The 16,795-nt window shown below is 39.4% G+C and overlaps 2 protein-coding genes and 1 pseudogene across 2 annotated transcripts; 2 read left to right on the top strand and 1 right to left on the bottom strand.

Annotated features, from left to right (window-relative positions):
* Positions 1–12,337: 12,337 nt before the first annotated feature.
* LOC148554955 (uncharacterized) lies at positions 12,338–13,114 on the top strand. The gene is made up of 2 exons (XM_088490565.1): positions 12,338–12,673; positions 12,716–13,114. The coding sequence occupies exons 1-2, from the start codon at positions 12,338–12,340 to the stop codon at positions 13,112–13,114; spliced, it is 735 nt and encodes a 244-aa protein (XP_088346691.1).
* Positions 13,115–13,613: 499 nt separating this feature from the next.
* On the top strand, positions 13,614–14,072 carry LOC148554954 (uncharacterized). Its single transcript, XM_088490564.1, has one exon. It carries the CDS (start codon positions 13,614–13,616, stop codon positions 14,070–14,072), a length of 459 nt encoding a protein of 152 aa, XP_088346690.1.
* A 501-nt stretch (positions 14,073–14,573) lies between these two features.
* LOC148554953 (uncharacterized) lies at positions 14,574–15,625 on the bottom strand (annotated as a pseudogene).
* Positions 15,626–16,795: the final 1,170 nt, after the last annotated feature.

Below are 16,795 nucleotides of genomic sequence, written 5' to 3'. Positions count from 1 at the left end.
AAGTTGAGAAAAGCATTGGTCATTGTTGAGTCTGAATTCCTGAATTAATTTTATGATTGTAGCTCTCTGTGTGTTTTTGTCTCTCAGATCCGTAGGAGATAAAACTGGACAGATAATGACTCCGTCTAGATTTCTTGGATATTAGACTGAGTGTTGATAAAAATAATTAATTTGGGTCAAAAGTGAATCTTTGGTAGTCCTTTGTATTTCCTTAAAACCATCATTGGGTCCAAAAGAAATAAGTTCTATTTTTATAATATGGGTCTCATTGTTTATTTTGATTATAAAATCAAAAATTATTTATTTTATAATTTCTAATCAAGTCAAATTAAATTCTAATTTTCAAATTTTCTTTATAACTTGTCTTTTCAAACTACTTGCTTGGATATCCTTTCAAAATCAATTTTTTTGAAACACCTTTTCATCTTATTTAAATAACAGTTTGTGTTTTTAAAAATTTTTAAAGTATTTATAGCAGTTACTCCTTGAAAACCTCTCATCTTCTCCAACCTCTATTACTCCCATAACCGTATTTATTAGGTTTTTTAAAGATGAGAAAGAAGGTTACAACGTGTAGAGACATAGGAACTTATCGTGCTCCATAAAATCCTTCTCCTAAAGGCCAAGCTTACACTCATATCCACATTCACTCCGATTCTTCATAACACTCCTCTCCTATTTCCGAACCAATGGCACGGACCAAAACCACTTTTCGTCGTCCATCCATAGCACCACAAGAAGCAAGAATTTCTAGGGCAAATGTAGCTAAAGAAAAGAAGTCTATAAATGAAGAAGAACGTCCATTGTCACCTCCTTCTCGTTCTTCATCTCGTCCTCAAGGACGTTCTGCACCTTTTAATCGCTCGTCCAAAGGTAACCGAAGACCTTTCCTCAACTCTGTAAAAGAACCTGCAAATCTTGATCCTATAGATTTCAAATTCCTTTTTGGTAATCTTCCACATTCTCACTATGATCCACTCCTTTTTTTTTCAGCATAAACTTTAAATTCCATAAAGAAATCATTTTTAAAAGACCTTTTGTTCCTCATATGTGGCTGATTTAAATTCTCTTGCTAATAAAGGGATAAACTTTCTTGAAAATATCATTTATTTGGACTGGAAAAAATTGTTTGAAATCAGAAAACTAGTTTACTCTGATTTAGTTAGAGAATTTTATGTAAATATGTACTATTATGAAAAATTTGTTCACTCATATGTAAAAGACGGAGAATTTTATTTAAATAAAGAGTCCATTGGTGAAGCCCTTGATTATTATGATGTTAGAGTCAATACCTACATCACTGAAAAGTGGGATAATGATCTGGAGATATCATACAAGGATGTTTTGGCCAAGATTTGTGAGAACATTTCTTTCATGGATGGTGTTACTCCTAATCACCGAGACCTAGGTCCTGTCAAAGTCCAGTTACATCACATCATTACTTATATTTTTTTGCCTCAAAACGGTTCGTATTAACACGTTACACTCTATGACACCTTAGCTATGCCATTCTTAATAAAGTTAAAATATCTTTTGCATATCTTATGATGCGTCATAAGTATGATTGCATCAAAAGTGATAAAAATATTTCACTATCATATGGTATATTTTTAACTTATTTTTTTTAGCACTTTTGTGTTGATCTGAACAATGAGACCCAAGAGAATAGAATTTCATCTCTTAAAGGCGGTGGTGCATTCAAACAGACAAAGAAAAAAGGGACTAAGTTCGCCAAAGAGACGGTTATAGAAGAAGAAGAAGAAGATGAAAGTATCCCTCCTCCGTCAGCTATCGGTACATCAACTTCCAACAAGTACTTGGTAAATGATATTATCAAAGATGTGTTGCATGAATTTGTGAACCTTACCAAGCACATGATCTCTTATAGCCAACAAGTTAGGAGACTTACAATTCAAAATGAAAATTCATTGAGAAAGTCCCAAAGCAGAGTTAAACTACTTCTAAAGTACCTTGAATCATTGGAAGATGATCAAATAATGTCTGAGCATGAAAAAGAAGACATTCTGAGAACCAAGGATGAAGGATCTGATGTCTAACTCCTTGTTGATATTGATGCACATGAAAAACTATTTCTAATGTTTCACTTATGTTACTTTGATACTTTTCATTTCATTTAGATGACTGTAATAGATTAGACAACTAACTCATTTTGTGTAGGGATTACTAACTCTTCTTGATAACAAAAGGGGGAGTGAGTGAAAGAAAAATGAATAAAAATAAATTGCTAATAAATTGTTAGAATTTTTTATCATTATTATGATTACTATTTGTTATTAGTTGAGGTTGAATGATGACTTTGTTTTGAACTAATAACTTTGTAAATATTTGCTAGTGATCAGGCTGGCTCACTCATTGTATAAAATTGTTTGAAATAGTTTGTAGATGTTTAACATTATAAATTATGTAGATCACAGGTTGAAAAGTATAAATATTCAAGAGGAGCTAAGTGAATAAAAGAAAGGGGAAATTCACATCAAAGATTGTATTATCAAACGAAAGTTCTTTAAAACTCTTTTTATTTCTGTTCACAATTCATTTTATAATGTTTGTCATTAAAGAGAAGATTGTTGAGTTTAAAGAAATAACAATGATGAACAAATATTATTATTGGATTTAAAAGCCAAATTATATGTGTAATCAGGTTTGCTTATTGTGCAGTAATTCATAGAAAGCAAATTGGCCCACTAACAAGCCTAAGGCCTATAAACTTTCTCTCATGGTTCAAAAAAATGGTTGCTAGTCATAAATCATACCAACACTTCTCATCAGAATAAAAAACAAGCTTAAGGTCAAGTAATGATACAAGCCCAAGTTCACATCATTTGTTCATGGCCCATGAGATTGGTAGCTAACTAAAATTAGTTGCTTCACTTCCATCTGAACTAAACTCAAATCAATCAAACTAGTTTTCTCTTTTCTCTCTTTTCTCTCTTCTCTCTTTTCTCTTCTCTCTTCTCTCTCACCCACGTGATTACTTCCAAGAGTAAGCAAGAAAAGGTATCTCTGATTAGGGCTCAAATCAAGAAGGAAAAGTGTTGATTAAAATCAAAAAACAAAGAGAAAGAAGAAGAAAATCAGAAGTTGGGGCACCAAAAAGTAACAATCAAATCCAAAGTTATTTAGAAGATTATTTCCATCTATGTGCTTCCTAAATTGCTTGTTAAAAATGCTTTCCTTCCTCAAACACCGAACAAGTTGAAGAAAGTGGAGGTTATGAAGCTCTGCTGTGTATCAAAGGTCAAGAATCAAACTTGGAGCCAAAACTTTGATATACGGCTCAGATCTTTGAAGATTGAAAAATGATGAAAGAAAAGAAGAAATGTTTATTTGCATGTTTGCTTTAATCAATACTGATGTCTTTTGTGCCACTGCTACTACTAATTTTAGAAAGAAAAAGTCAATGTGCTGAAGCCAAGGTTCAAGCTTTGGAAGCTTTACTTCTCTATTAAAGGGATAAACGGTCAGAGATTGATTTAATGAGTGAGAGCACAAGATTTGAATTTTTATAGCTTACAAAGCTATATCTCCTTCTCCTTCATGGTTCTCTATTGAATATTCCACTTTCTCAATTTTATCTTTCTTTATTTCAATGAAAAAAGGTATTAATGTAAAGAATCAAGAAAAAACCATTGAGAGAAAAGGCAAAGAGAGTTAGACTTGGAGAAAAGCCAAATGTTTATTTAAGATATCCTTTGTAAGTTTTTCTGTTTTGTAATCATGATCTTGAGGGGATTCCCTTACTAAGTTGAGTGAGCACTCAGTGGTTGAAAATTTAGGAAGTGAACCTAGTCAAATCTAGTTTGGGTAGAAGTTGGGTTCGTCTTAGATAAGTTTGGGTTGAATCCTAAGAAAATTGGTATTTATAATCTCTGAAAGATAGTGAAAATTCCACTATAAGTTGTGGGAGAGACTGGATGTAGGTCACATTGCACATGGTAGCTGAACCAGAATATATAACTGTGTTACTCTTCCTTCTTTGTTCTGATTCTGGTTCTATTCTTTAAGAGATAAAATAAAATTGTCTCCTACTTATTCTATCCAGCAAGATGTCACATCAACTCTGTTCTCATACAAATTTGTTTTGGCTCCTCTATCGACAAGAGACAAAATAAAAATGTATCCTGTGTTTTCAATAAAAGTAGACTTAATAGATTTTTTAAGTTCCATCCAATTTAAAATAAAAGCAAACAAAGTAAAAAGGACCTAAATTCAACCTCCTTCTCTAAGCAACTGATAACCATCAATTATTAATACAATTTTGTTATGCGTATATCTTTTATAATAAATATTCTTACAATATTAGTATTTTCTTAATAATTATATACAATTTTTTATTTTGTTAATTAAAAAAGAATTTAAATACGTAATTAATAAAAATAACAATCATATTTTTATATTAATGCTGTTAGAATATAATTAGGATCAATTAGGATTAATTAGTATTATTTAGTATATCTGAATATTTATTATAGGAGATTACGTCTTTATTATTACGATTCTCTTAGTACCTATAAATACCCATTTATATTGTATCATTCTAGATAACTTGAATAGACAACTTGATTACATTCAATAATAGATAAATCCTTCCTCCAGTTTAGTCTCTTATTTCTAACATGGTATCAGAGCCATGGTATCCTCCTTGAGGAGGATAGGTTGTTTTTCTTCTAGTGAAATCACCATATTTTTCTTCTGTACCATTTTTTTTTCTCTTTTGTAAATGCTTTTTTCCGGCAGTTCGCCATCTTTTAAGCAGTTTTTCGGCCACAATTGTGGTAGTTCCGTCTGCGTTTCCGTCCGGCAGTTCCGTCTACTTTCCCGTCCGACAGTTCTGTCTGCTTTTCCGTCCTGCAGTTTCGTCTGCTTTCCCGTTCGGCAGTTTCGTTTGCGTTTCCTTCCGACAGTTTTATCTGTGCTTCTTTCTGGCAGTTCCATATGCACTTCCTTCATACAGCGGCAGTTCCATTTGCGCTTCTTTCAGACAGCGGCTGTTCCATCTGCGCTTTCTTCAGACAGCGGCAGTTCCATCTGCGATTCCTTCATACAGCGGTAGTTCCATCTGCGCTTCCTTCCAATAGCGGCAGTTCCGTCTGCACTTTCTTCCAGCAGTTCTGTCTGTATCCGTTCTATTAGTTTATGCATTTTTTATTTCGTTCTTTTAAACATGTTTCAAACTCAAGTTGTTACTTGAGTTTGAAGGGGGTGTTAGAATATAATTAGGATCAATTAGGATTAATTAGTATTATTTAGTATATTTGAATATTTATTATAGGAGATTACGTCTTTATTATTATAATTCTCTTAGTACCTATAAATACTCTTTTATATTGTATTATTCTAGACAACTTGAATAGACAACTTGATTACACTTAATAATACATAAATCCTTCCTCCAGTTTAGTCTCTTGTTTCTAACATGGTCAATGCTAAGAGTATTTTGTGTATAAATAGTATTTTATTTTTAATTAATATTAGACATTCTTAATTTTCAGTAAAGGTTCGAAACGTAGATATTTTCATCACTTTACAGGTGGTTAGGCTATTCAATATATTAGGCCAGTATTAATGTATGCTGGTTCTAATGTCATGATTAATTTAGTCCAACTCATAACATGCTTAAATTTCTATTAGATGTCTAAATTATCTTACACAAGATAGATATATATGTTGCCACATGTAGTAGTTAGATACCTCAAATGTCACAATATTGTTAATTTGTGGAAATATATATGGTAATAACTAATAAGCTTCCACTTGTACAATTCCTAGATGCTTGAAAGCTCATCGGCTTGAATGTTATAGGTTTTTGTTGAACTTTATATAGTATAGGCACATGTATAGAATTGGAGAGATTAAACGAATTCGATCTTGTTGCCATTTGTTAAGATTAATGTACATGTATGTGGATTATATATACTTGGTTAGTTAGTTATTATTATCCTCTCTTAATAACTAGTAGATTATATAATAATAGTAATAGTAATAATAATATCTAAGATTGAGATATGTATACCACATTAAGATATATCTACTATATGAACTTACGCGATCAGCTTTATTTTGTATACTCTTTGTCTTTGTTAGGCAAGGGAAATGATTCTAGATTATGTGTATATTATCCATCAAATTAAAATCCTTCTTAATTAAATTAAGAAAAATCTAAGAAACTAATCATAGTATAAGCCAATTAAGCTAATTTTTTTATTTTTTATTTTAAAATTCAAAAATTAAAATAATAAGAGTTTATTTTTTATTTTATTTTATTTTATAATAGACCTGTTTTTTAATTAATTAATTAGAATTAACTTCACCCTAGTTGGTTCTTAACGAAACCATTAAATTAAACTATTGCCTTTAATTTCTTGTGTGTGTAATTCGTGTTTCTAGATATAAAACCAATCTTAAACCTTAATAACTTAAGCATTTAGGACTTAATCTTCTCTCTGACCACATGTTATTGGTGCATGATTTTGGCATTCTTTTTTTCATTTCTTTTCTTGTATAGAGGGGATATTTAGTATTATCTAGATATATAATATCGTATTCGACTAATTCTCCTGATTCCAAGATAATTTAGACTATTAAATTTTAAAAATACTATTTATACATTAAAATCATCAATCACTAAAATAAGCAACAATATATTTATGTATAATTATATGTGTAGTTTAATTTATTTTTAATATATTTTTATATTTTAACATATATTTTATATTAGTGGCTGATTTTAATGTATACGTAGTATAGTCGATTAAATTTAGGTATAATTATTTACACATTTTTTTTTAATTAAGTCTCTATACTATTTTTATTTTTGTAATTAAATTTTTTTTAGTGTAAAAATATTAAAATTAATTGAATATTTTTTCATAAATTCAAATATCTAAAATTAAGAATATAATTAAATTTTTTATCACAAATTTTTTGAAAAAAATATTTTATTAGTTTTAATATTTTTTTTATATAAATATGACCTAATTACAAAATTAAAAATAGTGTAAAAATTTAATTTAAAAAAATATAAAAATTTAATTATAAATTTAATAAAACTATAAAGATCAACAAAACAATTTAACTCTAAATTTAAGACGGCTTTATTGAAATTCTTAGTTTATCTCTACTTTGCCGACCTAAAAGAATTTTATTTGCATGATTTTGACCCTTTTGAAGTTTACATGAATTGGAATATCAAAAATACTATTTATATATTAAAATTAATTACTATATATTTATATATAAATATATATAATTTAATTTATTTTTTATATGTATTTTATATTTTAATATATATTTTATTTTAATAACTAATTTAATATATATTTAATAAAGTTGTTGTGAATAACCGTACCGTAAATAAAGTTCAAATTCTGATCAAGGTATACGACACTACTATCATCGGTGAAGAAAAAGAAGCCAAATTATTCCAAGTCGGTTTTTTTCCCCTTCAGAATTGAATTTAATGAACGAACCTTAAGTTTCTTATAAATTCTTTAGGGATTTGACCATACATGCAAGCAGCGACGGAGTTAAGGTTAAATTTGAAAGAAGGTTCAAAAATTAATTTTGTAATAAAACGAGAATAAAATAAAATTTTTAAATAAAATTAAACTAAAATTTATATATAATTTATAAAAAAAAATTTAAATTTGAAAGGAACCATTGTCCCCCTTTTATTGCATGAGGCTCCATCCCTGCATGCAAGGTATTTGGCTTAAAAAAACATTTGTGTAACTAATTTATTTAATTTGTATTTACTATATCATTATTGTTATAATATTTTAATTTTCTTACGATATTTTTTAGTTTGATAAGTCAATTTTTTTAGTTCGATAAGCCAATGATTAATTTATTATATTTTTAAATTTTATTAAAAATTTATTACTAGTAAATAAATTATTGTATATATAAGACAAAATTTAAATACTTAAAATCTATTTAAACAAAAGAATAAATTGATTATCCAATAAATTTTAATTATGCCATTATTATATATAGAAGAGAAATTGTATCTCAATATAATAAAGTAACTGAATATTATAAAATTAATATACAATAAATGGGTCATCAAATTAACGTTTTTGTCTCAAATACATTGTATAATGTGTTAGAATCATAAATGTTAGAAAATAAATTAAAATTACTTTTTGTTACGGACCATTACAAGTCCAGTCTAATTAGTCGCCGGGTCGGGACACCACCCCTAACCCGGGCTCAGACTATCCCGCACAAGGGAAATCCAACGGGTCGGTTCCCAACACCTGACCCGATTGACGTCCAACTTTACCCCCTGTGCGACCCAATATCACGCCTACCAGACCGGTCGGGTCAGCCTCCTCAAGGCAGCACCCGAAGCCCCGATCCGAGGTCCAAAACGATCTACTTTTTCCACGTGGACAGGGACAGCTTACAAACATCCTGACCAGTGGGCTAGGTGTTCTTTGGGCCCGCCCAGCACAGTATATAAGGGGAGAGGTCAGCACTCCCCCTAAGGTACACATCACCTTACCTAATTTGGCTGCCATTTGTACGGACACTGAAATTGATCGTCGGAGTGTCCTTGCAGGTGGCCATCCCCTCTCGCCCGTTCTACCACCGCTTCCGCCGGCCTCCGACTCTAGACCAAGAACCCGCTCCAAGCTACGTCAGGGTCTCGCCCTCTCATCCCTTCATAATCACCCGACCCATCGAGCACCCGAGATCCTCAGGTGACAAACATTGGCGTCGTCTGTGGGGACCCTGGAGCAGACATGGAGCGACTCCCCACTTCGGAGGAACTTTGCGAAGGAGGCAGAGCCCGCCTGAGCAGGGCGAACTCGACAGCCCGTGCCGGCGAACAGCCACGATCTTCCATTCAGCCAAACCAGCCAATCTACACCAAGACCCCGGAAAGACGTCCCTTCGGAGGAATGGGCCGACAGTGCCAAGATCATGCAAGAACTTAGGCATAAAGTACAAAACCTTGAGCGAGAGCTGGCAGCGAGGGGCCGATCCCACGGAGACGTCAGCCACTCCCGCGGCGATGCCAGCCGATCCCGCACCCGCACTCACTCCCCCTCCCGAAGACACGAGAGCCGAGAAAGGAGCCTAACAAAGCACAACGAGGTGCATACGCAGGCGACCTCCCGACCTACCCAAAGCAGGTCCAAGAGCCACTGGGAGTCCCAGAGAGGGAAAGCCAAGAAACAACAGGATCCCATTATCATGGGAGCCACTCCATTCCACCCCTCGATCCTCAAGGTCCGGCTCCCGAAGAACTTCGACAAGCCGACGGACATGAGGTACGATGAGACTAAAGATCCCCAGGAGCACCTCACAGCCTTTGAAGCAAGAATGAACTTGGAGGGGGTAGGCGACGCGGTCAGATGCCGAGCATTCCCTGTGACGCTAGCTGGCCCAGCGATCTGATGGTTCAACGCCCTCCCATAGGGATCCATCACGACTTTTGCGAACATCTACCAAAGCTTCCTGGCTCGGTTCACGACGCGCATAGCTAAGGCAAAACACCCAATCAACTTACTAGGGGTCACCCAAAAATCCGGGGAGCCGACCAGAAAGTTCCTGGACAGATTCAACGATTAATGCCTAGAAATCGACGGCCTTATGAATTCAGTCGCTACTCTCTGCCTAACGAACGGCCTGCTAAACGAGGACTTTAGAAAGCACCTCACCACTAAGCCTGTTTGGTCGATGTAGGAAATTCAAAGCGTGGCCAAGGAATACATCAATGATGAGGAAGTGAGTCAGGTTGTAGCAGCCAACAAACGGCAGCTCCCAAACCCCTCAGCTCGGCAGGCCCCCCAGTTTGACAGATACAAGGAAGCTCCCATGGACGGCACCCTAGCCAAGCAACCCCTACGGGTAGGAAGGTTCACAAACTACACGCCACTTACGGCGCCCATAGTAGAGGTTTACCAACAAATTGCAGACAAGAGAATCCTATCCAAACCTAGACCATTGAAAGAAAGAAAGGGAGGCAACAAAAGCCTTTACTGCGATTATCACAAGGGATTTGGTCACAAAACCCAAGACTGCTTTGATCTCAAAGATGCCTTAGAGCAGGCTATCAGAGAAGGAAAGCTGAGCAAATTCTCCCGACTCATCAGAGAGCGGAGGAGACGAGAACGAGAGCGCTCCAAGGAAGATCGTAGCCGAACTGTCAGGCCAAGGCAAGAACCCATGGGGGATGCCAACGACCCCCCAACCTTTGTGGTCAACATCGTGGTCGGGTGCAACAGCCCCCCTAAATCCAAGTCGGTAGCAAAAAGGATACCTGGGTACTCTCCATCTCGACAGAAGGTCCTGTCGCCAGCAAAAGACCTCCCACGATATCCTTTGGCCCGGAAGATAAATGGTTTCACGACCTCCCCGAGAACCTCCCATGGTGGTTACTGCGATGGTCGGGACAGGATTAGTCAGACGAATCCTCGTCGACACGGGAGCTGATTCTAACATCCTATTCAGAAATGTGTTCGACGCCATGGGGCTCAAGGAGTCTGACCTCAAGAATCACCAGCATGGAGTCATGGGACTAGGCGATGACTACATAAAACCTGACGGGACGATCTCTCTTTCAATCTGCCTAGGAACCAGTGACGCCAGAAAATCAGTTATGGCAGACTTTGTAGTCCTCAGAGACTCCACAGCCTACAATATCATCCTGGGGAGAAAAATCATCAACGAATTCTCAGCTATGATATGCACTAAGTTCTTGACAATGAAGTTCATAACGGACAAGGGAACAGTTGGCTCCATAAGGAGAGACCTAGAAATGGCGGTTGCCTGTGACAACGCCAGTCTCTCCCTAAGGAAAGAATCCAAGAAGGTAGCTGGCATGTTCTTGGCAGACCTGGACGTCAGGATGGAGGACAAGCCGAGACCAGAACCAGAAGGGGACATGGAAAAGTTTCAGATAGGAAAGTCGGCAGACCAGTTTACCTTCATAAACAAGAACCTGCCCCATGGACTCAAGGGCCCCCTCATGGAGGTCGTGATGGCGAACGGTGACCTGTTCGCATGGACACCATCAGACATGCCGGGATTGGATCCCGAGGTCATGTCCCATCGGCTAGCCGTAAAATCAGACGCCAAACCAGTAGCCCAGCGACGAAGAAAGATGTCTCAAGAAAGGGCCGACGAAGTCGCCAAACAAACAGCAAGGTTGCTAGAAGCAAGATTCATCAAAGAACTCGACTACTCGACATGGCTGTCCAATGTCGTCCTAGTCAAAAAAGCCAGTGGGAAGTGGAGAATGTACGTTGACTATTCTGACCTTAACAAAGCATGCCCAAAAGACTCTTTTCCCCTCCCCAACATCGACACCTTGGTAGACTCGGTGGCAGGATATCGTTTCCTCAGCTTCATGGATGCGTACTCTTGTTATAACCAGATCCCAATGCACCGACCTGACGAGGACAAAACGGCATTCATAACGCCAGGAGGCACTTATTGCTACAAAGTAATGCCATTTGGGTTGAAGAACGCAGGAGCCACCTATCAAAGACTAATGAGAAAAGTCTTCCACGATCTCATAGGCAAGACAGTAGAAGTGTACGTTGACGACATCCTGGTGAAAACAGCGGAGCCGAATAAGCTAATAGACGACCTCCAAGTCATCTTCAAAGCACTAAGAAAATTCAAAATGAGGCTCAATCCACTAAAATGCGTATTCGCCATGGAAGCAGGAAAATTCTTAGGATTCATGATAACACAAAGAGGGGTAGAGGCCAACCCAGACAAATGCGAATCCGTCCTTAAAATGACAAGCCCTGGGTATGTCAAAGACGTGCAGCGACTCACCGAGAAACTCATGGCTCTATCCCGGTTCTTTGGCGCCTCGGCAGAAAAGGTCATCCCATTCTTCAACCTAATAAAGAAAGGAATCTCCTTTGAGTGGACCCCAGCATGCGAAGAAGTGTCCAGCCACTTCAAAAAGATACTGTCAGAACCTTCCGTACTCAGCAAACCTAGAGAAGGGGAGCCCCTGTACTTGTACCTAGCTATAACCACACAAGCCATGGCAGCAGTCCTTGTCCGAGAAGAAGACAAGGCTCAACGCCCAATATACTTCATCAGTAAAGTACTCCAAGGGGCGGAGTTGAAGTACACTAAGTTAGAAAAGTTGGCTTACGCCTTACTGACTTCATCCAGAAGACTAAAACAGTACTTCCAAGGGCACGTGATCATCCTAAGAACCGACCAAGCCATTCGGCAAGTCCTCTAGAAATCCGATCTCACGGGGAGAATGATGGCATGGGCAATAGAGCTATTCTAATACGACTTGCAATACGAACCTAGGCAGGCAATTAAAGCCCAAGCCATGGCAGATTTTCTGGTGGAGGTCACAGGGGAGGCTCCCGACGCACCAAACACACGGTGGAAACTCCACGTTGACGGAGCATCCAACCAAACGTTCGGAGGGGCCGGGATCATTCTCGAGAACTCGGCAGGAGTAGCTTACGAACAATCAATCAAGTTTGACTTCCCAGTCTCCAACAACCAGGCAGAGTATGAGGCCCTGATAATAGGGTTAATATTAGCCAAAGAGGTTGGAGAATCAAGGGTGGAAGTTAATAGCGATTCCCAGATCGTCACCTCTCAGATAAATGGCAGCTACCAAGCCAGGGATGTACTACTACAAAAATACCTGAAAAAGGTAAAAGAGCTATGAAAAAGCTTTAAGGAAGTCATAATTCAGCATGTCCCTAGAGAAAGAAATGCCCGAGCCGATCTCCTCTCCAAACTAGCAAGTACCAAGCCCGAAACGGGAAACAGATCCTTAATCCAAGGGCTAGCAACTGAACCTACAATCATTATGTGCGCAGCCCAAATACCGAACCCCCCCTCTTGGATAGATCCTATCCTCCGATTCTTGGAGCATGGCGAAACCCCCGAGAATGAGAAAGAAGCACAGACCACCAGAAGGGAGGCCTCCAAATATGTGATCATACAAGGACAGCTGTACAAACGAGGATTCCACCAACCCCTACTCAAATGCCTACGTCCCGACCTAACAGACTACGTCCTAAACGAAGTCCATGAGGGCTGTTGTGGTCACCACATCGGGAGAAGATCGTTGGCGAGAAAGATCATCTGAGTAGGATATTACTGGCCCACAATGATGTCGAACGCCCAGGAATTCGTCAAAAATGCAAAAAATGCCAGGAAAATGCCAACTTCCACAAAGCTCCACCTGAAGAACTCAGCCTGATGATGGCCCCCCGACCTTTCACCCAATGGGGAGTCGACCTCTTAGGGCCATTCCCACCTAGGCCTGGGCAAGTGAAATACTTGATAGTAGCCATAGACTACTACACCAAATGGATAGAAGCAGAACCGCCGGCTAGCATATCTTCAGCAAATTGCCAAAAATTCATGTGGAGGTAAGTGGTCACCAGGTTCGGAATCCCAGAAATCGTCATATCAGACAACGGGACACAATTCACCGATAAGAAGTTCAAAGGATTCCTAGCAGAACTAGGAACCAAGCAAAGGTTCTCCTCAGTCGAACACCCCCAAACCAACGGTCAGGTAGAGGCAGCTAACAAAGTCATCTTAAAAGGGCTAAAGAAGCGACTTGAGGGAAAGAAGGGCTCATGGGCAGACGAGCTACCTTCAGTCCTATGATCTTACAAGACCACCCCGGCGAAACCCCCTTTCAACTCACATACGGGGTCGACGCAATCATCCCAGTCGAAGTCGGGGAACCGAGTCCAAGGTTACTCCTCGGAGGAGGAAATGAAGCAATCGAAAAAGATCTGGTCGACGAAACAAGGCAAATGGCGCATCTAACAGAGATAGCAATAAAGCAAAGGATAGTCCTAAGGTACAATGGCAAAGTGCTAAAAAGAAGTCTGGGAGAAGGTGACTTGGTCTTACGATGCAATGACATAGGGCTGCCAACCCCAGGAGAAGGCAAGTTGGCCGCAAACTGGGAAGGCCCTTACAAGGTAAGAGAGATCCTCGGCAATGGAAGATACAAGTTGGAAAAGTTGGATGGAAGCGAGGTACCGAGAACATGGAACATGACAAACCTAAAGAGGTTCTACTCATAAGAAGAAACAACCACACGATCTGATGACCTCGCTCCCTCCACTATAATTTCCTTTGCATTCCTTTTCTACTATCTTTCACTTAAATATGTAGTACATCACTTCTTTGCTTTAAAATTCTACAATGTGTATATAATAAATTTATCTTTTTGCAAGATTCACGTCAAAACAACAAAATGACGAAAAATAAATGGTCGACCTAACGAAAACCCAGGACTGATCACACCGGAAACCAAAGGGGCCCAAAGCAAATACGGCTCAGCGACAAGCAACAAAAATGGTAAATACCATAAAAACGGTAAACCAAAAGGCCGCGATGGCCCGGGTATGCGAAAAACAACTAATAATAAAAGCAAGGCCACGGCGGCCCGAGAAAGCAAACAATAAACAGGAAATGACCTAATATAGATAAAGTGCCAAAGTGTTTGTTACAACTAAAAGGCGCCTTAAACAGGCCCAGAGATAAAAACAAATTACAAAAGATAAGGCAAGAAGCATAAAATCTCAAGACTTGAGGATATCAACAATCTTCCCGTCCTCAACAGTCTTGAGAGCTCCAACCCGGGAAAGATCGAGATCGGGAGCCAGTACGGCCACCTGAAGCTTAATCCCCTCCTCGGTCAGCTTCACAGCCTCCCGGGCCCCCTGTGCAAGCTTCTTGTTTTTCTTCTTCAAAGCAGTCATCTCCTGACGAGCAATCGCTGCCGAACTCTCCGCCAACTTCAACTTTTCCTCTAATTCCTTGGCCTTCTTCTCAGCAGTAGCAGTCTCACCACAAGAAGTATTCAAATCTTTCATCAAGGCGAGATCCCAATCCACCAGCCTGTTGATCTCCTTGGCATCCTCCTCAACTTTCTTCTCCTGCTCAGACAACTTTGTCTTCAGAGACTCCTCCTGAGATCTTGAATCTGTCAGATCTTTCTGGGAGTTCCGAAGCTTCCCCTCCAAAATATGATAATTTCGCAAGACAGGTTCCACCTTCTTGGCAATAGCAGCAGCTCGAAGAAGGCTGCGGTAGATCCACCTCGCCTGGCCAGAGAGGTCGGCATCCCGGAAAAACTCTTCAGTACTAGGAAGCAACTGGGACTCGATGAAACCCCCAGCATCAAAGTTCTTCTCCATAACAGAGAGAGCCTTCCCAGAGTCCCGCTTCCTCTTCTTTGGGTTGCCAACGACTTTCAAGTCATCATCATCAAGCCCCAGGTCCTCCTCATCAAAAGGAGCCTCCGCCTCCACACTTGGGTTCCCCGAGGTGTTCTCAAGGGGGTCCTCAACCTTCTCCGGCTGACCTTGGTCAGCTCCGTCAACCCGACCACTAACCTCCCCGGCATCCTCCTGGTCCTGACTCGCCGAAGGAGTCGCCGAGGAGTCGTCACCACCCTCATCATCCCCTCGGATGAGGTTCATCAAGTCAGCCAAGGTTTTCTTCCCACCAGCCATGGAAACTATAAGCAAAAAAGCAAAGGTGAGAGTGATAGAAGAGCAAAACACTAGAATAGAAAAAGTAAAGAACTCACCAACATACGACGACCGGCCTCCCGGTCCCCTATAACCATACGAGGGTTAAGATTTTTCTCGCCGAAAATTGCCAACAAGATGTCGGCGATGTTACAATCTTCCGGACTCAACCAATTGTAAGATATTTTTATCAAATAATTGGATCCCATCCCGAAGCTCCAGTAAGTCGGGATCCGCCTTCCCCCATCAGCAGTAAGCCAAAAGGGTTGATAACCCTCAATTGGCCTGACCTTGAAAAAAGTAGACTTGAAACCATGGAAGGAATCCTCAAAACGGCCAAAAATCCTACGACCTTGTTAGGCCCTGAAGGACATATATCCCTTCTTCGCCTTCCCCTGATGAGAAGGGTTCGTAAGAAGGAAACGGTAGAGGAAAACATTTACAGAGGTCGGAAGCTCCAGATATTCACAAACCATCTCAAAGCACCGGATGGCAGCCCAGCTGTTCGGGTGCAGTTGCGATGGAGCGACATCGCAATGGTTCAGCAAGCCCATGACAAAGGGAGAAAAGGGCAAACGAACCCTCAAGGTCGTGAACATGGATTCATAAACCCACAACCAATCAATGACTCGTGGAGCTGCCAGGTTCTTCTGGCAAATACACTCCCGATTAGCAGGAACATAGACTTGATAAAACGCTTCCTCAGGACCACCCCTACACAAGAGCCCAGCCTAGCGCAAGTCTTGGAGGCCCTCCTTCGTGACCTTGGAAGGGGTGTCCTTCACATCGGAAGAAATCCAAGCATAATGATCGACGAAGTTGGCTAGCGGTCACTGAGCCTGATTCGGAAGAACGAGGCGCTCGGCCATACCTACAGCGGGGGCACCACTTAGTCAGAACGGGAGGTCGGAAACCCTTAAATCAGTAAAAGCAAAACTACAACTCCCCAAATCACCCTCTAGATACCTCTACACTAACCCAGAATTCAAGCAAAATCTATGAAAAATCCAGTGGCGCCCGCTCTAAAAGAAGAAGCGGCAAAAGCAAAACAGAAACCCAGGAATGCATAAAGGAAAGCACACAAATACCAAAAGGAAAGAGCGAAATAAAAACTATAAAATCGACGTACCAAAAAAGATGAAGGAGTAGGCCGAAAAGTTGAAGCAGCAACAAAAGCAAGATGAAGAAGAATGAACAAGTAGCAGAAAAGAGAGGAGAAGCAGCAGGTATTCCAGGAAATAGAAGCAGGAGAAAAGAAGAGTGAAGAA

This window comes from Arachis ipaensis, chromosome B6 (genome assembly GCF_059453495.1).
Source record: "Arachis ipaensis isolate K30076 ecotype BB chromosome B6, ASM5945349v1, whole genome shotgun sequence".
NCBI lineage: Eukaryota > Viridiplantae > Streptophyta > Magnoliopsida > Fabales > Fabaceae > Arachis > Arachis ipaensis.
Note: the sequence above shows the minus strand (reverse complement) of the source record. Positions and strands in the feature narration are given on the sequence as shown.